Raw genomic sequence first — 21,736 nt, 5'->3', positions numbered from 1 at the left:
GTACGTTGTGAGCGAGGCGGGGATGGCAGCCCCGGCCCTGCTGCCTCAGCCCGGCGCGCTGAGGGCGTCTCGTTTGAATCTGAGTCCCTGCCCAGCCACTCTCGCAGCCGCTCAGGAACGGGGGATCTCTCAGACCGGGCCGCCATGAAACCTACTCTTATCCCCGTGGAAGGGTGCCGGCAGAAGCGAAATCGCGGTGGAAGGGGAGGTACTGAGCGGCAGCGTAGGACCGCCCGTGTTGCCAGCCCCACCGGCGGCGCCTCACGGGGGTCCGCGCGCTCCCCTCAGGGCGGGCGCCGTGCGGGCTGGCGAGATTGTGCTTCCCGGGGAGCGCGGAAACGCTGGGTTTACTGGGGGGAAGGGGAGAAAAAGAATTTTTTTTTTTTCTCCCGAAAACTTTAGGAAGTGACAAAGTCCCGAAGATGCTGCGCAGAGCGCTGGCGCAGCTGTCGCTGAGCAGCATGAAGTCTGCGGATCTTTGTATAGGGAGGCCGGCCCTGCTCACCTCCGCTGATGGGCGGCAGGAGGTGAGACCCTTTCTTGACCCTATAAGTGCTTTTCCCGTGCTGTTAGCCTGTTCCTGTTGTATTTAATGGAACCAGCATGGATCATGCATTGAGAAAGATGGTGAATATGCTCGTCCATGTTTTCTACACTGTAGTTGAATCAGTATTCTCCGTGTTGGAAAAAATCCATGCAGCTGATTTTTTTTCCTATACATTTATAATGTTAATAAATGTGTGTGAGTAAATGGGTTATATATTTTATCTTGCATAAGCAGACATCTATTTTACTTGCAAATAAAGTGTATAGTTATTTGCTAACTTTTTTTTTCACTGCTGCGTAGCATTTTCTGATCAGCATAGTGTATGCTTTTGAGTAATCTCCAGAATGTGTACAGAGTCCTTGTGGAAATTTTTATCACATTTGTAGGCAAAATATAACCCGTACAATTCTGAAAGTGTCTTAGGTCAAATCTTAAGAGCTCAGTGTCCCTTGTGTCTTGCTCAGTGGAACCAGGTTTTAACCTAATCCTTCATATTAACCTTGACTGGAAATGAGAGGGGCAAGACCTCAACTGACAGGTGTTTGCTTTGAAAACTCTTCCTAGGTCTGTACTGCTTGGCCCACCACAGGCTTCCCGGGGGGGAAAATTGGGCTGGTTGAAACCACACAGAAAAACCTGAAAGTAAATCCAGGTGATGCCATCACTGTGCAGCCTGTGACTGGTGCAGTCATCCAGGCAGAGGAAGTCGATGTAAAGTTGAGGTATGGAACCTGTTATAACCTGATTGAGGTTTTTATTCAACCAGTTCATGTCAATATTTTGTCATTCTCTTATCGTTGCTCAGAGTTGGCATTTGGATTGTTGTAGAGTCTGATTATAGTTATTTCATAAATAAAGTTACTTTACAGTTACTTTTGAAAGTGTCCTAGCACTTAAATAAACATCACAGTTCCCAGGCAGTCATTTGCAGATTTTTTTTTTCCATGAAGAAATTCCTCCTGATGTCCAGAGAGCCATAGTTTCATGTAAGAAGCAAGAACATAAATTACTAAAAGAATACATTGAAGTCTCATTGCTCAAGTACTTCCTAGGTTTCTAGATGCTTTACAGGTGTAGTTCATTCTCTGCAAATTAAACACCTCTGGGTATTGCTTGTCTGCATAATTTAGCTTTTCCTCCACTTAAAAGAATCAATCCCCAACTCCAGACCCCAACAACGTATGTGTTTACTCATCAGGAAAGGCTGTTAAGAGGTGTCCTCTAAATTAACTTAATACACCTGTTTTCCATCAAGTTGCTTTCTTGATCGCTACAATCGAGAAACGGCTTTTCATTGACAGGCTTAGGGCTCCCCCCGTTGTTCCCACTTGGAGTTGCAGCAGCTGCGTCTGCTGTAAAGGCCCTTGGTGCCGCTGCTTTTCAGTGCGCAAGTGTGAGTGATTGCAGAAGTTGTGGACTTCTATCTGCAGAATGGGGATGAAGTGAGTCTTAGCTCTGAGTCAGCTAACTAAACGACTAGAAAATGCTTTGTGGGAAAACTTGGGAGTGTTTTGATAGTGGATGTGCAAGTGCTCAAGGCACTGTTTTAGTCAGTAGAAGTTGTGTATGTGTGTCTGCAAGGCTGAAAGAGACCTGCCTGATCTAAATTCTTCTCAATTCAGTACCTGTAGCAATGATTATTGTACCTGCAAAGGTAAGATGGCTGCATTGCCTATTTGTGATCCTAAGAAATGATAAACACAACTTAGGATTTTGTTAATTACAACATTTTGTTTGGCAAAACTGGATTAAATAGGTACGCTTCTTTTGTTACTATGTGTCTAATATCTTCAGGGTTAAGTCCATATGATATGAAGACTGTGGTTTTGGTTATAAGTGCTTGGAAAATCAATTTTTTCCCTTCCTACCACAGGGACAAAGATGCCACTGTTAATGCTGAGGAAATGTCTGTTTGTCTGCTGAGAAACCTTGGTATGAGTTTTGCTGCTTCTCTTTTGACTGTTCAATTTTTGTAGTTCTGGAAACAAGAGTGAACATTTTCCTTTTATGTCCTTAATCAAGGGCTTATGGCAAAATTAGGGGATGTTATGTTGCTCACACTTTGTTCAGGGATCTGTCTTGGGCTAGCTAATTATATCATGCTGCAAATATCTAATTTGCATTAGTTGTGATCCCATTTCTCCTGTCCATTACTTGTATTGCTGGCTCGAGGTAGGAGTGTTCAGCAGCCATTGACAGCCTTCAGGCTGATGCTGCTGTGGTGAACTTCAGAGTTTACTCACACTGTGAGGAAAAGAGTGCACTGCTGCACATTAATAACAAGTTAAAGGATCAACATTAACTTGAAATTCCAATCTCTGAATCCCTTTTATTTATGTTGGTGGTAAATAAGTAAAGTTGCTCTTAATTGGCTGGTAGGTATATGTAAGTAAGGCAAAAAAGCAAGGTAAGTTATTCAAGGTATTGAATGTAAAATTTTTACTTCTTACAATACAAATTCAAAAATCCTCCCCTTGTATGAAATTTAAGAAGCTGAAATTAATCATGAGTTTAAGTTTAGGAGATTACATATGATACTGACAAATGTTTACCCAGTAGAGTCTGCTTGTGCACAAAATGATCAAAGAACCTGAAATTACCTCATAATTACCTTTTGTTATGTTAATTTATAGCACTTTCTAAGCTTCCTGATAAAGAATTATTCTGATGCAGGAATATCTGAGTGTTAATTGCTGCCAAAGTAGATTGAAATAGCATCATCTTTGTTTTTTTTTTCTTCTTTAATCATCTCATAGATGGTAAAATAGTCCTGCCAGGAAACCTCTTGGCTTTCACTTACTATGGCAGACTTTGCAACATCATGGTGATGAAAGTGAAGGGGACTGACGGTGCAGAGCTGATTGCCCAGGGCGGTGCCATTCCTGGTGATTCCAGTGAGCCGGACCTTGAGAGATCTGATTTGGGGAGCAGCGCTTCGGACTTGTCCTTACAGCTCAGCAGGATGGACATTGGTGACAGTCCAGAGGTTGCCTCCATGCGCACCCCGAGCAAAGCCATGGATCCAGGCTCACCCAGCGCTCCAGACTCTGGGCATGGAGACAAAACCAGCAGGGGAGATGGTGCAGACCTCACCCAAGATCTTCAGTTGGCTGGGGAAGGCAGCACTGAGGGGCTCCCACTAACTGGCAGAATGGGAGCCATGAGCAATACAGATTGTTTTTACTTCATTTCTTCAAGAACTAAAATAAATTTTATTGAACCAAGGACCAGTGTAGCAGAGGATGGCAAATGTCAGTCCCGGGTCACCTATGATATGATAGGAGGCTTAAGCAGCCAGCTCAGAACTATTAGAGAAACTGTTGAACTGCCCTTGAAGCAACCTGAACTGTTCAAGAGTTATGGTATGATGCCTGAGCGTTGGCTTACTTCATTAACTTTCTTCTTTAATGTGACTTTTTTTATTTTTAAGCACTAATTACTCCAGGATTATGCACCGAATTTTATGTAATTGATCTGGCAAACTTCTGTGTCCCAACAATGTCAAACTGCTTTATAATTACACTGTGTTGATACTGTGGAGATGTTCTGGTTAGCCTGCGTAAGAAACAGTTAAGCAGGGAAGAAATGTGTGTCTGTACCAAAATTCAGGCATGCATGAGGATAATTTATAGCAAATAGGAAAGACTTCTGTACTTGGACACTTGAAAGGGGCAGTTGTTTGTGTTGTCATAAGACTGTGTTGTTAGACTCAGTTAAGAATATCTTTTAAATGGAGAAGAACTCAGATTAATTCTTCTGCTATTTTTATCCCTGTGTGTTCCTGCAAAATTTTAAGGAGGTATTTTGAGCTGTTTACTCCAACTGCTCAGCGTGTTCAGCATGGAATTACAGGGTGGAAAACCAAATATGATTACTGTTGTCATACATAAAGTTATAGCTAATATATATAAACACTTGCAGGATTTTTGTGACTCTGTGTTGTGTATTTATCACAAATGGCCGTGTACCTTGTTGAGGCGTGCATTGCTGTGAGACAGGGCTCTTTTACCTATAAATATTTCTTTACTCTCTTGTCTTGGAGGCCCTTTATTTCTTTCTATGACCTCTTCTCCCACACACACTTCAGAGAAGAGGTATTCTCAGTGGAGACAGTTTCCATAGCACACAGGTGATTGTTTCCTGGCCCTGTTCCACAGGTGTCAGTGGGGTGGTGTGAGGCATCTCCATCATGAGTGGTCCAGCTCAATTTGGTCCAACCCCAGCATCACCATGTGGTTTTGTGGCAGCAGGGTTTGCTTCAGCATGAGTGTTCTTGATACCTAATCCCTGAAGCTTGAGCAGATTATCTACTAATCACATGATGGATGATGATGTTTTCTCAGCAGTTACAATCCTTTAGCCCCCATCCAAACGTTGGGAGTCCTTGGCTGCTAGCGGGCAGCGAGGCTGGAGCTGAGGTGAACCTGTGGTTCCACAGCCCTGTGTATTGCCAGCCCCAGGAGGGAGCAGCACATGCTTTAATGGACTGGTGTGAAGGAACCTGTCTGTAGAGATGCTTTTATATTTTATCCTTTTTCAGAGGCCAGATAATTTTTTCTTAGTTTTTCTTATTCGTTTGTGAGATTTGGGCATGCCCTTGAGGCATCATTCCCTGTCTGATTCCCAGTCCCACTTGATGTTTCTTTGGTTGTGTTTCACCAGTGTCTTTTGTACTGGGGTCAGGCCTTTGTCAAACATTTGTCTTTACTTTTTGCTTTCTAATTTCTCAGCTTCTGTTTTTAGCTTTTGTGCCCATTTAATTTGGCTTTGCTGGTCTTAAATTTTCTTTGGTGGGCTCTTTACCTGGGATCACAGTTGTTTCATGCAGTTTACCTGTATTTTCTGTTCAGCTTCAATTGTACATAGCAGCACCTTGTTCTTCCAAAGTCCCTTATGTTATGTACCTGAATGTTTCTGTCTCTTTGGCTCTTAATATATGCTATTAAATAGGCAGATTCATCCTTTTAATGTGTGTTTTTCATCATCTTGCGAACACTCTTAAATCAAGCCTCACAGCATTTCTAGAACTTTTTGGAGTGTTGAAGAGAAGTGGTTTTCTGATGTGGGAAATTTGATATAATGACACTGAAAGAATCATGAATAACTTAAAGTGTATTCATGGATGTTAGGTACTCAGTTGAGTAATTTTCTTGAGAAAACACAGGGAAGATTATAACGAACTGCTGAAAAATAAAATTATTTAAATAGGTGCTTTTTAAACAGAGTCTTTTGGACTTTAAAAATACAAGGTGTGTATGTATGTCACATTTAAGAGTGATCTTTTCCCTGAAAACCTGCTTCATCATAATGAGATGTCTGTTAAATGAATTGATGCTGAGGTCAAGTTATTATTGGTAGTAACAGGGAGAGTGAAATGTGCAAGTGCAGGCTGGGCCTGGCATTTATTACCAGTAACTTATTTTCTCTGTTTGCCTGCATGTGCTTGTCCCAAGGGATCCCTCCTCCTCGAGGAGTGCTGCTCTATGGTCCTCCAGGAACTGGGAAGACCATGATTGCCAAAGCCATCGCAGACGAGGTTGGCGCTCATGTTACTGTCATTAACGGCCCTGAAATCATAAGCAAGTAAGTCCACCCACTTTATTTGCATTAATTCTGCAAATATGGTAGCCCAAAATATACCCTGGCATCTGTCCATTGTGGAGAGATGTAGTATTTGCTGTGGGTTACCTGCCCAAAAGAGTCAAAAACAAATGGGAAAGGATTCTTTCAAGTAGGGCTTATATTCCTTGTATTAAAAGAGGTTTATTGAACTTGGCAGGGACATTTGTGTAAGGTATGTATTAAATTACAGACAAGATTAGAATTGCATCTGCAGTTGCCTGTGGGTTACTTCTGCAATAAGGTTACTTCTTCTGTGACACTGCACAGACTGATGTGTCCAGAGAAGTAATTTTTTGGTTGTTGGTAAAAAAATGTAGGTAAAATTGTTTCTAACGTAGAAGAGAAGCATTTCCCTTTATCTCTAATGATTCGAAATTTGCTTTGCCCCATTTCATCTCAATTTCTGGTCCTTTTGGAAATAAAGATAATTGTAGATTTGCCTAGACTTCAGGACTTTGAAAGGGTGCACTACAGCTTTTTGTAACTCAAAAGCAGTAATTTTCCAGGTTGCTTAGAAAACAAAAACCGCAAGATTTTTATTAGAATATTTTAATTTTCACAGGTTTTATGGAGAGTCTGAGTCAAGGTTACGTCAGATATTCGCTGAAGCTTCTCTCTGGTATGTTCCTTTGGAGAATTTTATTCATGGTAGTGGTTCCAGCCTTAGTGTTCTTAAAAGAAAAATATTTCCAAGAAGCTTTGACTTGTGACTTTTTTCATCTAGTGCTTTTTAAAAGGAAATAAATTTGTTTAGCTTAGCTAGGAGGAAAGCAGTCAAATTTTAGGATGCTTCTTGAATCCTTTTGGACACTGTCCTTTTTAAGGGTATGTTAGGGATGGTGCCAAATCGCTTAACCTGTGTTGTTAGTGCATTGTGTGCTTATTTCAACAGATGGAAGCATGAGCCAGAGTTTCACCAGGATTCAGATTTTCCTCTAGTTTTTTATCTTTGGAGGCCAGCTCTAAATGTGTTGGTGTTTGTACTGAATATAGCATTCCTCTGGAGTAGGGTGGCATCTTGCCCAAATTTGTTAGACCCAGCTAAGGCAGACTTTAGACGTCTATGTGACTGGTGTTCATAGTACATTAGCAAAAGATTATTGCATACTGAAGGTATTAGTTGTCTAATATATTATTAATTTTAGTTTTCTCTCTTGAGTAGGATGCTTTTTAGTTTTTGTAGGAACTGGATGTTTTCCATGACCAGCTTTCCTCTACTTTAGTGTTTTAAATCTTCCTGACATTTTTTTAAACATTTTTTTCCTTTGTTTTTCCCCTCAGTCACCCCTCAATTATATTTATAGATGAGTTGGATGCACTCTGTCCAAAGAGAGAAGGGGCTCAGAATGAAGTGGAAAAGCGAGTTGTTGCTTCACTGCTGACATTAATGGATGGCATTGGCTCAGTAAGTTAAATCTAATGGGGCAATTAATGTACGTGGGGACTTGCTGAACAAAATAATATTGCTTCTACAGTGGAGCCAATTTGAGATGGAAAGAGGAGGAAAGAAAACAAACTTAGGTAAGACTTTGTAGAATAATCTAAAGCTTTTTTGGATGCTAAGCAGAGGATGTAGGAGAGGAATGTCTCCTGAAAACTGTTAGTTTTAAAGAAAGTAGGTTTCTCCCATTCACTGCCTTTCCTTTGCCTTCTAACCCTCTTGTAGTTTTGGAGATTAAACTGAAATTTCAGTGATAGCCCATCATTGAACTAAACCAGGTATTTCTAATGGCTCTGAAATCAAAGTCATCAGAATACTTCTGGTGATATGTAGGCTGCATGATTAAAGGCAACAGCAGCTATTTCAAGATTGCCAGAGCAGTATGTAGAGCATAAACAAAAGCCTAATAAAGAAACAGTAAATTTAATTGACTTGAGTAAATTATGGATTAAGCCAATAAAGTTTGGCAATCTCTCATCTATTGTTTTACGATTATTACCAGGAAAGATGAAAGAACTCTCTCCAGAGTATGAAAATAAATTTATTCTGTTTATGTAATATGCAAGTTTCTAATTTTTTTCCTGCATGGCAGTTTGAGTTGCCCAGTCTGGAATTGTTCACAGGCAGAACATATTTTCTGTTGGCAAAAAAAAAAAAAAAAAAATTCTTCCTGGAAAGAGTGCTTCATTCACAAGAAGAGAAAGACATTACAAGAGACTTCCTAACTGATCGTGCCTCACTGTAAAAGTGAAGAAGCAGAGTTTGAGGAAATTGGTTAGGATTTTTGACCTTGCTTTTCCTGCTGGACCTACAGGAAACTTTATAACCTCTTGTCTCTGCTGTGTTTAATACCTGAACTGATTTGTTTCCCCAACCGTATTTATTCAAGGTCTGCTGATTCCGTTCTGTTCTTGTGCCAGCGCTTCATTTTAGCTTAAACACTTCTTTTTCTCTCCTTGGTTCTTAATTTCTGGATTTAGGAAAGCAGATTCTTGGGGATTAAAGTGCGAGTGCCTCTTGTATTATCTGTTTGCCATTTAATTGTATTTTAAAAGTAATATTTTGCGTTGTTTGATGCCTTCAGGAAGGCAGTGAAGGGCAGCTGTTGGTCCTTGGGGCCACCAATCGCCCTCATGCCCTCGATGCAGCACTGCGCAGGCCGGGGCGTTTCGATAAGGAGATAGAAATTGGAATTCCCAATGCCCAGGACCGTCTGGACATTCTCCAGAAGCTTCTCAAGAAGGTTCCCCATTCGCTCACAGCAGAGCAGTTGGCACATCTGGCTGATAGCGCACATGGTTATGTGGGTGCAGACTTAGCAGCCTTGTGCAAGGAAGCAGGTAAGGCTTTGTTTATCTTATTTAGGGTATTATTTTACTTCTAGTCTCTTTATTAAAGAAAAAAAAATCTACACTACTAATAGCTTTTGAAACAATGAGGTTTTATTAATTTTTATGCCAAAGAAAACACAGCCAAGCTCTTCCCAGGCAAATGGGAAAAATTCTTTGAATATTAATAACTTTTAAAATGTAGTGTTAAGATTATTAACCCTGGGGATTGCCCCATGCCATTTCTAGGTTCTTAGACAGCTTGCTCTCAGTAAACCAATGGTTTTGGGAGTTAACTAACATGCCTAAGAGCTTTTCTACTCTCTAGACAACCCCTTACACACAAAAATCTTAAGACACTCTGACTGCACAGCTTGTCCTGCAGGTCCTTGTTCCCAGGATGTGGAGGCTGTGGGCCTCAGGTGTGTTTCCTATGTCTCTCTTCCATATTTTGTGCCTGTATTCCATTTTCCTGCAGATGAGGAGCTCCTGGCAGGGGCGAGGGTGATGTGTGTGCCTGGCTTAGGTTGTGTAGCAGAGCTGAGAGAGCTGCAGAGCATGCCCTGAGCTGGGGGCTGGAACGTGGCCCTTGGCCTTGGGAACAGGCTTAGCCCTGCAGAATTATCCATGCCAGGGTTCAGTATGTTCCAGGGAATGCTTCAGTGTAAGTTCACTTCTGTTTTCATTGGATGAACTATTGCAAGTACGCTCTATCAGTTCCTGGGTTTTGCTAGAGTGAGTCTGCACAGTTTGAGTGTTGGAGCTTGAATCTGCCCATGAGCAGCCCTTTAAAACAGCTGAGTCAAAATCTGACTATCCAGCCCTGCTTACACATATTTTCTCCCTTGTAGTTTGCAAATAAGTTTGCTGCATGTGCTGGTTACTTTTATTTCCTTTGGCACCAGGACAGCTTCCTCTGGCAGTGGCACAGAGCATGGATAATTCTTGCATCGGAACTGACTGTGAAGATGACAGATGCTTTATTAGGGTTGATGGCACCTGGAACAGCAAAGTCTTTGCTTGCCAGCTTCCAGAATTTTTAAGGGATAGCTCTCAAATAGGAATTTGTGGAGTTTTTATGGATCAAGAAGAAAAAAATATATGAGATTATTCATTTTCTAGTGTTTTCCTCTTGGCTTCAGTTGTGTTTTAAGCTCTGTTTTAAGTTAGAAAACATTTTTTTTTTCCTGCTTGTATATATTTGTTAATAAAAAAGATAAACTCCCTTTCTATTTTCCTTCCCCTGTGTTTTTAGAAGCCTGTCAGTATGCCTGTGTCTCAGTGCTCAAATAGTAAACACTTAACTAATGTAATCTGAAGCTCTCAGAGAGAGCTCTCTCTGAGAGATGTTGTGGTTTCAATTCCAAATGTGACCCAGCTGAGGCTTTTACTTATGCATGTGCAGATGGATTCATAATCCCTCTGCAAATAGATGATATTTACCCACTTCATGAGGACCTCTTAACAAATAAATCTGGAATGTTGTGCAGGTTGAATATTGCATAGATAAAAAACTTCAGGCATCTACCTGTGACAGGACGCGGTGTTATCCAGGAACTTTGCATCCAAAGCCAGTGGTGGGCATGAGGGGAGGAGGATGTCTTCTTCCTATTGCTCTTCTTTCTTTACGTTTGAATGCGTGCTGTCAGATTTCCCTGTCGTTTGTTACCCTGGGGTGACCTCTGCTGGGAAAAATACAGTCCAGCGCCGTTAACTCCTTGCAGCCCACGTGAAGTTTTCCTCTTCAAGAAGTTGCACAAACATGAGTCAGTCGAGCTGTTACATTAACAGAACTTAAGTTGCTCATCATTAAGGAACATTCTTAGTTGAAGTTTTTTTTTTTTTTTTTTCAAGTAAGCTCTTTATCTGTTTTTTATATTGTGTATTTAACACCTTGCAGAATATTACTGCTTTCACTGGAGTTAAACTTAGCAAATACTTTTATAATATACTGTTTCTCCTCAGCAGAGCAATATTCCTTCATATGGCAAATTTTCCAGTGTTTTGTCTAGTTTTTTGTGTTGTTCCAAGATGCATGGGCTCCTATTGCTTCACTTCAGAAACTCTGCTGAGGGCCAAGCTAGCTTGCTATCCAGGAATGCTCTCTGATATTCAGCCTAATCTTCCCTTGTTTAGTTTTATGACGTTATTTCTATTTACATCCTTGTATAACACGTTTGTTCTCCCTCCTTAGTGTTTACACCCTTCAGATATCTCTAGGCTGTTCTCATGTCCCCTACCTCCTCATTCATTACTGAGCCAGACTATAAATATTTAGCTCTTTTAATCTTTCCTCATAAATAAGTCCTTCCTGCCTTCCAAGAAATTGTGTTGATTTTTCTCTGAACTGCCTCCAGTTTGTCAATAACTTTTTTGGTGATGTAGGCCTTAGAATTGAACATAATATTTCATATATATGTATATTGCATGATAAAACGTGGTATAAAACTATAGTTAAGGTGACTAATGCACATTTCTAAATGTCCAAAATGCTTGGTATTAAGACAACATTTGAGTTAAGAATTCTTTCATAAATGTTAAGGTTATTTGTGCTACATTTAAACTTGATGTGTGTGTAAGTACAGCTGAAATGTGGAAACTAGCTTAGAAAAAGGATTTCAGGACTCAGGAATACATGTTCAGTTTTTGGCACAGGATTTCTGTTGCTTGCTGCTTGTATTTCTGTTGTGGTCTGTGGGAGACTCTCAAGTCCTGCATACCCCATTTATATCCTTGGGCTTGTGACTGGAAAGACTGCAAGTTTGCAAGCTAAATATGTTTATATTCTTAATACAAAGTTTAGATCATTTTCCAGAGGACTCATCTTTCCTTATCTTTCTACTTCAGCTCCGTTTTTTTAACACATGTATTGTGTATATACTGCTTATATAAACCAAGAGTGTAGTAATTAGTAACATGATAAATGTAGTATTTGTAGGGCTTTTGCATCTCTAGTCAGGTTTCCCAAGATACTTCATTATAGAAGCTTTGATGTTTGCCTTCTATATAGTTCTGAAGACCATTTGTTAATGGAAAGTAAATAACCATTGTAGAATTAAACATATTCCAACTGGGTTTTTTTGGCAGAAGTTGTTTGTTCTCCAGTGCAAGATTTGCTTAGCGGTACTGCTGGGCTCAGAGAGGCAAGTTTCATGTTCTGTTCAGCAACTCTGCATTTTCATGGGAATTTTGAAGATGTTTTGGGGGTCTGTGATGTCCATTTTGTGTTGAATGTTTCTAGGCCCCCGTGACTATGGTGTGTACAGAATTGCGGTGTGGTGTATGCTGGGATGAGCAGGGAGAGGAAATGAGGACCAGAAACTTGGAGAATCTGTGCAGTGTGATCTGGACTTTCCCAAACAGGGTATTGTAACGAAAACCCATGACACCTTGGGGATGCTTATAATAATCAGCTAAGAGTGTTTTCATTTTTATCTGCTGCATTTTTAAAATAGTAGTGGATTTTTCTCCTTTTCCTCCACTGAAGATACAGTTCTAGCCTTTCACAAAAATGAAACCATAAAACTGATTTTTATAGGATATCCACGTGTCCAAGATTACAATACCTGTACTGGCTGCACTGGAGAAATTTGCTGTGATTCTCTACTGCCTAGCAAGATACTTGTGATTTCCACAGAAGTTAACAGCCAAAGGTGATAAACCTGCAGATTCCATGCTGGGCAGTGGGCTACATCCTGTGAACATCAGCTTGCACTGGGCTCCTCTAGGTAGGCTCCTGAGGACTTGAATGCCATCCAAGGGATTCACACACAGAAATTTCTTGACAAGAAAAGGGCTGATTTATGTGTGCAGCTGAGAAAGTCATATTCTTCAGGTTGGGAGAGGTCTACTGTATCCTAAATTATTTAGGAGACTGGTTTTTAGTGTGAACATCTGCCTTCTGAATTGTTTTATCTCAAGCAGAGGAGTGTATAGAAGATAGACTGCCATATCCTGGCATATAATGTCAGTGTTTGTATGACCTTGAGATCTTGAAGCTTCTCCTTTATTTAATTTGCCACGTGGTGTTTTATTAATTCCCCAAAAAATTATAATGGTTTTAATTTATTGGCAAAGATAAGCACTGTACTTCTTTTTTTAAAAAAAAAAAACAAAACATATGAAATGTTAATTATGTAGCAGGGACATGAATGGTATAAACTGTACTGAATGTTAGAAGATGCTTAGCAACAAAGGTTTCCAAATATAGCATTTTATTATAAACTTATCCTTCTATGGCTGCCTGTAGCATTTCAAGAGGGTGAATATAAATATAGCTTGATTTCTTCAAGGAGTGGGTTCAGTCATATTGTTTACAGAGAAAGGAAGTATTTGCTTTGTGACTCTCAGAATTTATCTTGAATATCCTTGTTCATTACACATCTTTTCAGTGTGCTGATATAAAACATTTGGGCTGTGATAAGATAGCATCATGAGGAGAGGAAGAAAAAATGGCTTTGTTTAAATAGTGGTCACTCTGAAAAGAACATTGATTTGCTTCCAGTAAGGATGCTGCAACCACTGAGACTTTGAGACTTCTGTGAAAGAGGCACTGGTGGCTGTGTTTTGCATCAGAAGGTTTTTAATTGCCTAAAAAATGGTATCATCCTGCTTAGCCTTTAGGATTAGAATGGTTTACTGGCTTGAGCTGTCTGTTAAAGAATATCTTAGAGAAATAAGAGATTGAGATGCACCAGGATGAATCAGCAGTACTCTGCTGAATCTGTGAACTCCCTTTCATAGGCATATGATAATGGTCTGTTGTCTTGTGCTCATAATTTTCAGTCCTGTTTTTTGGAGATCTTGTCTGTGCTGTTCATTTGCCCATTTCAATATCCCTGCATTCTGGTGAATAGTACAGAATGGAGAGGCTTTATGGTGTTTAATCCATAGCTCTGTAGGTTGATTTTATGTGGATATTAGATCTGTAAAGGTGTGATTTATTTAGAAGCATACTGTACTAGCTTTTTGTTGGAGCTGAGAAACTTCCTTCTGTATCTTCTACACCCCAAAAAAGTTTCTGCAATCCACTTGCATTAAAAGAATTAAAAACCAAAAATCAACTGAAGGACTGTCTCCTAGGATTTTTCCAGTTTTCCCTATATTTGGTGGGGAAGTGAATTTCCCTGAAGCCCAGGAATGTATCTTTGTTAGACCTGTGTGGCTTTTCCCCCCCAGCTCCTGCAGTTGTGGTAGCCTGGCCACCTGCAGGAAACATGAGCTGTGTGGGCTAATGTGATTAACAGTGAGGCTCTGTGCACCCCGAGGAGAAGCCCCTGACTGCTCTTTCAAGCAGACAAATGCTGCCTTCAATCCTTGCCTTCCCAGCCTCCTGTCTCCAATCGAGCTCTTCCTTTCAGCTCAGGCATAGCCCTGATGAAACAGCTCAGTGTTAGGGCATCAAGAATATCCTTCCTTTCTTCAAGCCATAAAGATTCTGAACCTTTCCCAGCACTGTCTGGACCTGGGTTCTGCTGGAGGTGTGCAACAAATATAGATATTTTTCTTGGATTATACTGCTAAATGTAGGAATGTGGGCTTGAGATGCTGTTGAAGATGCAAATTTTGACAGAGGCAGATGATGACCAAGGCAATGGGATTGTTTGTTTTGCAGGGTGGTTTTTGTTTGCTTTCTAATTAACTGACTGCAGTTACAGATTTGAAAGGGGAAGCACTATTTGACATGCTGTAATTATTTTATTCCCTTATGGAAAGTGACTGAAAATACCATGTCTGTGTTGTTACTTATTTATTAGTAGCTGGGACAAATATTGAAGCTATGCTGTTGCAAACAATCTGCTATTGCATTGTCAAACTGAGTACTGGCTCCCATGTGACACTCAAAATGAGGTGGGAAAGGCTGCTTGCCTTTTTGTGAAAAGGTCATGTAGAAAATCTGTGAGTTTGAGGAATATTAGTAACATATCTAGTCAGATGGTCGATACAAAAAAAAAAAGGTGTTATGAAATTTTTGCAGAAAGGGCGGAATATTGGATTTTGAAATGCACTGAAAAGCACAGATGTGATACAAATGAATTTTTGGACTGGGACAACTGAGTTTTCTGGCACTCTGTTCCATCATTGTAACTTATGGTGTAAGGAGAGCAAGAAAATCCAATCTTCAGTGTTAAGAGTGTTAAGTTGGTGCTGTGTTCTGTGGTGTTTAAGTTGGGTCCCTGAAGCAGAGGGTGTTTCTAAACCAAAGCAGTGGGCTGAGCAGGTTAGGAGCAAACGGGCCCTTGCTTGCACACACATGGCAAAGCAATGTGGCATTTTTGGCCTCTGTAACATGTGCTTTGGGATTGTTTCTTCCAGCAGCAGCTCAGAATGATGGCTTTTCTGCAGAAGTGGCTACATGTGGCTGCTGCCTCTCTCCAGCAATGTCGGTGCATGCTGTGTTGGTTTTTGGAGTTATTTTTTTTCTTGAAGAAAATCTTTGCCCATTTTTTTTTTTGTTTGTTTTGTAATGGTACTTGATTTTTGTTTTTGCACTGGGAGAATTGCACTCACTGCAGTAAGGGCATGTGAACTTTCGGTTTTCATCATAATTAATTTTAAGTGTGTGTTTATCCAAAATTTGCAGCTAATTGGATGATGGGATTGCTGACTTCATGCACACAGTTGTGGGTTGAATACTTAATAATCTGTTTAAAGCACATCCCATTCTGCCTGGTGATATTTATATAAGCAGGAAATAGGGATTATTTTTCAGAAGAGTTGATCAATCACTGTAACTAATATTTTAAATTAATCTTCTTGGCAGATAAGTCACCATGTTCTTGCTTCGGCAGCTTGAGTGGTATGAAAAAAATTGTTATTCATGTGTGGCAATGCAGTCAGCAGTACGCATTTGTATGTAGAATGATTAACTACTATTGGTGGACACAACTTAAACGTTTTCAGGCAAAGTTTTCATAAGTCTCCTGACTTTAATTTTTAGCTGTATCCGGTGCCAACATTCCTAATTACAATTAGACTGGGCACTTAGCTATTAGCTGTTGGTTATTGTCTTTCTGTCCTTGCTGTTCTGGTAGCCTGGCAGTCCTTATTTTTCTCCTCACGCACATGTGACCACCCTTAGGTACATTTATGTCTGGGAGCAGGCTAAGAACAGGCAGTCTGGTATTCCTTATTTCCCTCTGTTGTCACAGTGTTGGGATAAATGACGTGTGTGTGTACCTGATCTGTGAATAAACCATTTCCTCTACAAAAGAAGTTCTGAAAATGCAGTTCCTCCTTCCTTCCTTCCTTGCCCTCCCCTGTCACAACTCTCAGCAGCTTTCAGGCAGCTCCACAGACATGTTCCAGCAAATGTCAGGGCTCTTCAGGAAGGACTATAAATCGTGGATATAATCCCTGCAGTAGAGTAGTGCTCAGGTTAGCCTGGTGAATTTGCAATATTATGGTTACAAGGGATTTAAGGGCATTATCTTTCCTGTGCAAACAGTGCATGAAAGTTATTCAGGGATTTTTCCCATATAGCTCTGGCAACTAAAGACAAATTGCAGAATATGGTTTTGAGAGCAAAAAAGTCAAGGTTTCTGCTTCCTGACTTTTTTTCCTAAATACAGTTTTATGTATGGGTTAAATTAAAAAAAAAAAGTTTAAAGTACATTTTAAAACTGACTTTAAGTTACATGAAATGCTTTCTCTATGCATAAACCTGTTAAATTTTGAAGTGTAGTATGTAAAGATCTGGAAGTAGAGGAAGATGCCCCCTCCAGTGCCATAAGAAAGCTGGGATCTTACTCATCCATGCCCCTCTCTTGAGCATTCTACTGCCAGCCACGTGGTAGAGGATCATGTTGGATCTGACAGAGAGAAATGGTGTGTGTCTTCTGGGTTTGGCCAGAAGAATTTGGGAGGGAAATGCCACATCAGCAGAGAAAGAAGAAACATTTACTTTTGTAAACAATCTTATAAGAAGATAACAATTTATTTGAAGCTACTTAAAAATTCTGCAATTGGGATTCTGGTAGAGTAAGTCCAGACAGGTTGGATTTGCAAGAGGAACAGCTGATGCGCAGTAAAAGATGTATGATTAACCATTTTGTTGGGCTCAGTTTATTTCCTTGAGTGCTGTGTATATATATTCTGTTTTGGAAATCTAAAATATATATGTTGGTCATTCTGAGTGGCTGCTTCCTATTATTTACAGTGATGTGTAATTATACACAGACTCTGACAAATAATAGCAGTGCCATAGGATCTATTTTTAGGCTCAGATATTTGTTATTATGACCTAATGTGCCAAAACTTAGCCAAGCTATGAGCAAGAAAATCTTACAGGCAGCCAATGCTATCGACTTTGTGCATAGCCTGGTACCAAAGAAGGATCATATATACCAGGACAGGGCGTTCTGCTGGGTTTTTTCCCTCTGTCCACTTGGTTTCCTCTGTTCTAGACAGACAGGATGAGTTGGTGAGGTAGAGCACACAGTTGCTGGGCTGGAACAAACTGTTTATTTTCCATTGTTTGCAATCATGCGTGCCTTATTATGCTGCTTTTTTTTTCCTTTTCCTTTTTATTTTATTTAATTTTTTTTGTTTAAACCGGGATTTTCCATTGCTACTTCACTGAGGATCAGTGTTGTTCACTATCCCTGTGCTCAAAATAGGTATCCCTTGCCTGTGTGAAGTCCCACTGACCCTTCAGCAGTTCCCACTGCACTTCAGTCCTTCCTTGCCTCATGCAGGACTGGAACAAAATGGAAAACCCACTAGCCCACTTCTGAGCCCCCCCAGGCACTTCCAGAAGGCTTATTGGAACTCATTAACCCTGAAGAATGGATTAACATCTGAAAAGCAGCAAGCAGAGCTAAAACAAATGCTGTGCTCAGAGTCAATTCACAGCAATGACATTATGCTCAACCCAAAACATTCCCATGTGGAAGACACCCAGGTGCCTGATGTTTTCTGAGGTGTTCCTGTTTGTATCTGCATTATAACTTGTGTAGTGGTGAATATGGCTTTGCTGTAGGATTCCACCTCCTTTGCCTCTGCACTGCTTCTGGCAGCAGGGTTTGCATCCTACTCTGCATTTCCTTACGTTTAATCCATCTTTCAGCGTCTTGAGACAAGGATGTGTTTTCCTGCCTCTGGCAAGCCACTGGCTGTATCCTTCTCCTGTTACTGAGGCTCCCTCCCCCCCTGCCCCTCTTGTTAGAGGTCAGTCTGAAGTACAGGAAAGAATGATTATGATAACAGGAGGAAACAGGAAGAATCATGCTTTCTTTTTCAATCTGTTTTTTATTATTGTTTTAATGTAAAACATTGTTTCAATTAAATGCTGACCTGTGCAATGGCGTGTGCGTGCACATGCTGAAATGAATTCCGGCTTTGTTTGGAAAGCTGTGACCTCTTTATTCCTGTTCTGGATCAAGGCTGTTGCCTTTCAAACCCACTGCTGAGGACTGAAATTTCACTTGTACTCCTCGTAGAACTGGCTATAACAAAACTTAAGAGCAGTGGTCTCCTTGGGCATTTTTATTTGGTGTTCTCTCTCAATTTTTAAAATAAACGTGCTTAGTTTTAAGACTTACTCATGTCTTGGAAAAAAGAAAATAACATTTAAAATGTAACAAGTGGCATTTAAAATGTATCAAATGGGTGCTGAGCGACGCTGGCGCTCCGTGGAGTAGATAGGTATACAAATAAGTGTGTATCTTTATAATTTACTTGCTTTCTCTATGCCTTAATTTTGTGTGATGCTATTTACTTGCATTTTCTTAAACTGAGATTCCCATGTGAATTAATTGCCCTGAAAGAAATCATAAGACTGGACCCCAATGCCCACTCCCACCCCACAAAGTCTTTTTTTTTTTCTTTTTTTTTTTTTTTCCTTAAAATTAACTTCTTCAGAGGAAGGAAGAAGTGGGTGAGAAAATTTGTCTGAGTCATTAAAATGAGTCAGTTATATTTTATACTTGTCCTCTGGTGACCAGATTTTCATTTTTCTCCTTGGCCTCATGGAATGTTTTTATTTATATATCTTATTAGTTTTGGATGTTCTGTGCAAGAGGAAACCTTAAAAACAAACTTTTTTTCCTTTCTGGTATTGTATCAAGAGCCTGGGTATTGGATGCAGGTGCTCTGACTCTGCCGTAATTGGCACTTTATGGAGAGACACCAGCTGTACTACTTCACAGGGGATGTATTATGTCTCTTCACACATTGTATATATTGTAGGAAATGCAGAATTCCTGTCATTGTCAGAAACTTTGCATGTCTGCATTTACCAGTGCCTCTGCAGAAAAAAAAGACAGCAATCTGCTGAAAGTTAAAACCACGTCTATTTTCAGAAACGGCTTATATCTTTTATTGTCCTTTCATGTAGCACTAATTGATGTTTTGTTTGGTTAAATATAGAAGAGACTTAACAAATGTTTGTCTTTTTATGGTCATGCAAGGTGAGCTGATGTGGTATGAAGTGCTTCATTTGTTTTGATACACATGGCAACAGATACTGCGTATCTGGATATGTGGGTACCTGCACATAAAATTATACTCATCATGTAATGATATACAAAAAAAAAAATTAACGTTTTCAGTCACAGGACAGGTTTGGAAGCAGAAGCAATAAAACTCTAAATTATATTAGGCCTTAAAAGGGATAATTATACAGGGAAAACGATGCTGCTTTTGGGCACCTTACACAGCAGGGGCTTCAGTTGCTCTCTTGGGAGTGCCTGGGAACTGCCAATGGTACCTCTTGGTCCTGCCCGAGGACTATTGATTTGTGAGTAGGTGGGACTTGTGTGGCTTTTGAGGGATTGATTTATAGGAGGAAACTAGGAATTAGTATCATGATTTATAGATACTGTATGTGAGTGATTTGTCCAAAAAAAAAGAGTGAGTAAAACCTCTGCCTGCATTTGAAAAGTGTAATTGCTGAAGGGAACAAAAAAATATTAAGTGTCACAGGGAATGTTTGTTCCATATAAAGAAAAATGCAGGTGTCTGGCATCTTACTACATGGAAAAATAGGGTTCTGATGGAAGTTAAAGCAATCTCACCAGGTGTTTTTAAAAGCTTTTGAAGATACTGTCCTGATAATAGAAAAGTGGGTGAGGTTGTGGATTTCTTGTGAGCTGATTTAACATGTCCTTGAATGTTCTTTGTCCCACTTCCTCTGTGGTTTAGAAATGTGTTCAGATGGACTTTTGGAGGGTTTCCCCTGTAAGTTTCATCTCTGGAAAAACGGGAACAAGGCTGTTTCATTTTGTCATTTGGAACAGATACAACTTATATTTGATTTGTGGTTGTTGAATCCCCTTTTTTGTGCTCTCTTATCAGAAGTGTCTTGTATGTTCTGTGACATAGTTCAGGCCCAGCACTGAGACGCTCTTTTGAACATCATTTCATTCCAATGCTGCAGTATGTTTCTGTGTGGTACACTGTGCTTGTGAGAACCAGGAGGAAGCCTACCTATTTCCATATTTTTTTGTTTCATTAGGTTTGTACGCGCTGCGGAGAGTGCTGGGGAAGAGGCCAGGCCTGTGGGACACCACAGTGGCTGGGTCAGTGATGATTGCTTTCAATGACTTCCTGCGGGGGATGAATGATGTCAGGCCCAGTGCCATGAGGGAGGTGGCAATTGATGTGCCAAAAGTAAGTAGTTTTGTGCAATGCTGTGGCAACATTGTCAGGGCCACATAAAGAGAGGAATTTTATGGAGTGGAAGCCTCAGGTTACTGGTAAATGTTATGCGTCATCTTTCTGTTTGCATGTTTATTTATTTATTTATCATTTTGAAGAACCATTTGCAGAATAGTTCCTAATGCTTCAGGAAGAGTTTGGAGTGCAGGATTGTATCTCGTGATCTGTGTGTGGTTTTTTATGCTGAGTGGATTAATGGGGTAAAAATCTTCAGATGCATGTTCAAGGAAGGTCTGAAACAGCCATGGAAGCTGGAGCCTTTTGGGAAGCAGACACAAACTAAAGCAGAAATCAGCTGTTAGCATTTATAACCAAAGTGTGTTGAAACAAAGCTGTGAACAGTTTGATTGCTCTGATTTTTATGTAAATGTGGCCTGAATGCCTTCAGTGGTATTACATGGTTTTAAATGAAGGCAGAATTCAATGCTGTAGGCTGATTATGACTGCCAAACAGTCACCTGTCAGGTGACTGTCATTATATGAACAGTTCATTTGGTGGTGCCAGGTTCATCTTTACCATGCTCACTGCCCTCTTAATTACATATTATAGTAGCTCAGTAGCAGACCCAACATAAACTGGCCTGAGGAACTGATCTGGTTTAAGGCAGCTCTGATCTATGTTAAGAAGATTGAGCAAAATAATTTTGTATTTAATCTGACTAAATCCTGATTCTGTGAGCAGTTGTGTTGGTGTTCCTCAGCAGCTCCCCAAGCCCTAGAAGAAAACATTTATGTTTCATTGCATAGAAAGGAGTTATTTGGGAATTAGATTGCACAACTGTAGACCCTCATTCCCAAACTTATAGGAATGGGAAATAAAATCCGTGAACTGGATGCTGCACACAGCCAGCTCGGATGTCACACTTGGCTTGCTAAGAGAGTCCATGCTGTGCAGGGTGGAATTGCCTGGGCTGGCCCCAGACAGCTTTTCCTGGAAATGGTGTTGTGGCACCAATATCCTCAAGGCTAAGTGGCTCTGCTGAAAGCCAGAGTTACTGATTCTTGCCTTGCACATTGTGCTGCAGGCTTTGCTGTGCCTCTCAGGCACTCCAGCCCCTTTGGAGCCAGGTGGAATGCTGCCCAACAGCACAATAGGCAGGTAGAAGCAAGGTCTTGAGATATTGCAGGAAATCTCTTCTC

At 40.4% G+C, this 21,736-nt stretch overlaps 1 protein-coding gene across 3 annotated transcripts in view; it reads left to right on the top strand.

Moving 5' to 3' along the window:
* Nucleotides 1-21,736, top strand: part of SPATA5 (spermatogenesis associated 5) — a 161,547-nt gene that overhangs the window by 224 nt on the left and 139,587 nt on the right. For all 3 annotated transcript variants that reach the window (XM_053939863.1, XM_053939862.1, XM_053939864.1), the window contains exons 2-11: nucleotides 96-208; nucleotides 403-527; nucleotides 1,112-1,269; nucleotides 2,421-2,479; nucleotides 3,304-3,909; nucleotides 6,001-6,130; nucleotides 6,732-6,788; nucleotides 7,451-7,574; nucleotides 8,695-8,950; nucleotides 20,394-20,548. In XM_053939863.1, the coding sequence (XP_053795838.1) occupies nucleotides 96-208; nucleotides 403-527; nucleotides 1,112-1,269; nucleotides 2,421-2,479; nucleotides 3,304-3,909; nucleotides 6,001-6,130; nucleotides 6,732-6,788; nucleotides 7,451-7,574; nucleotides 8,695-8,950; nucleotides 20,394-20,548 (1,783 nt within the window). The remainder of the gene's footprint in view (nucleotides 1-95; nucleotides 209-402; nucleotides 528-1,111; nucleotides 1,270-2,420; nucleotides 2,480-3,303; nucleotides 3,910-6,000; nucleotides 6,131-6,731; nucleotides 6,789-7,450; nucleotides 7,575-8,694; nucleotides 8,951-20,393; nucleotides 20,549-21,736) is intronic.

The sequence above is a fragment of the Vidua chalybeata genome, chromosome 4 (genome assembly GCF_026979565.1).
Source record: "Vidua chalybeata isolate OUT-0048 chromosome 4, bVidCha1 merged haplotype, whole genome shotgun sequence".
Classification (NCBI taxonomy): Eukaryota; Metazoa; Chordata; class Aves; order Passeriformes; family Viduidae; genus Vidua; species Vidua chalybeata.
The sequence above is the reverse complement of the archived record's forward strand: the minus strand, read 5'-3'. Positions and strand labels throughout refer to the sequence as shown.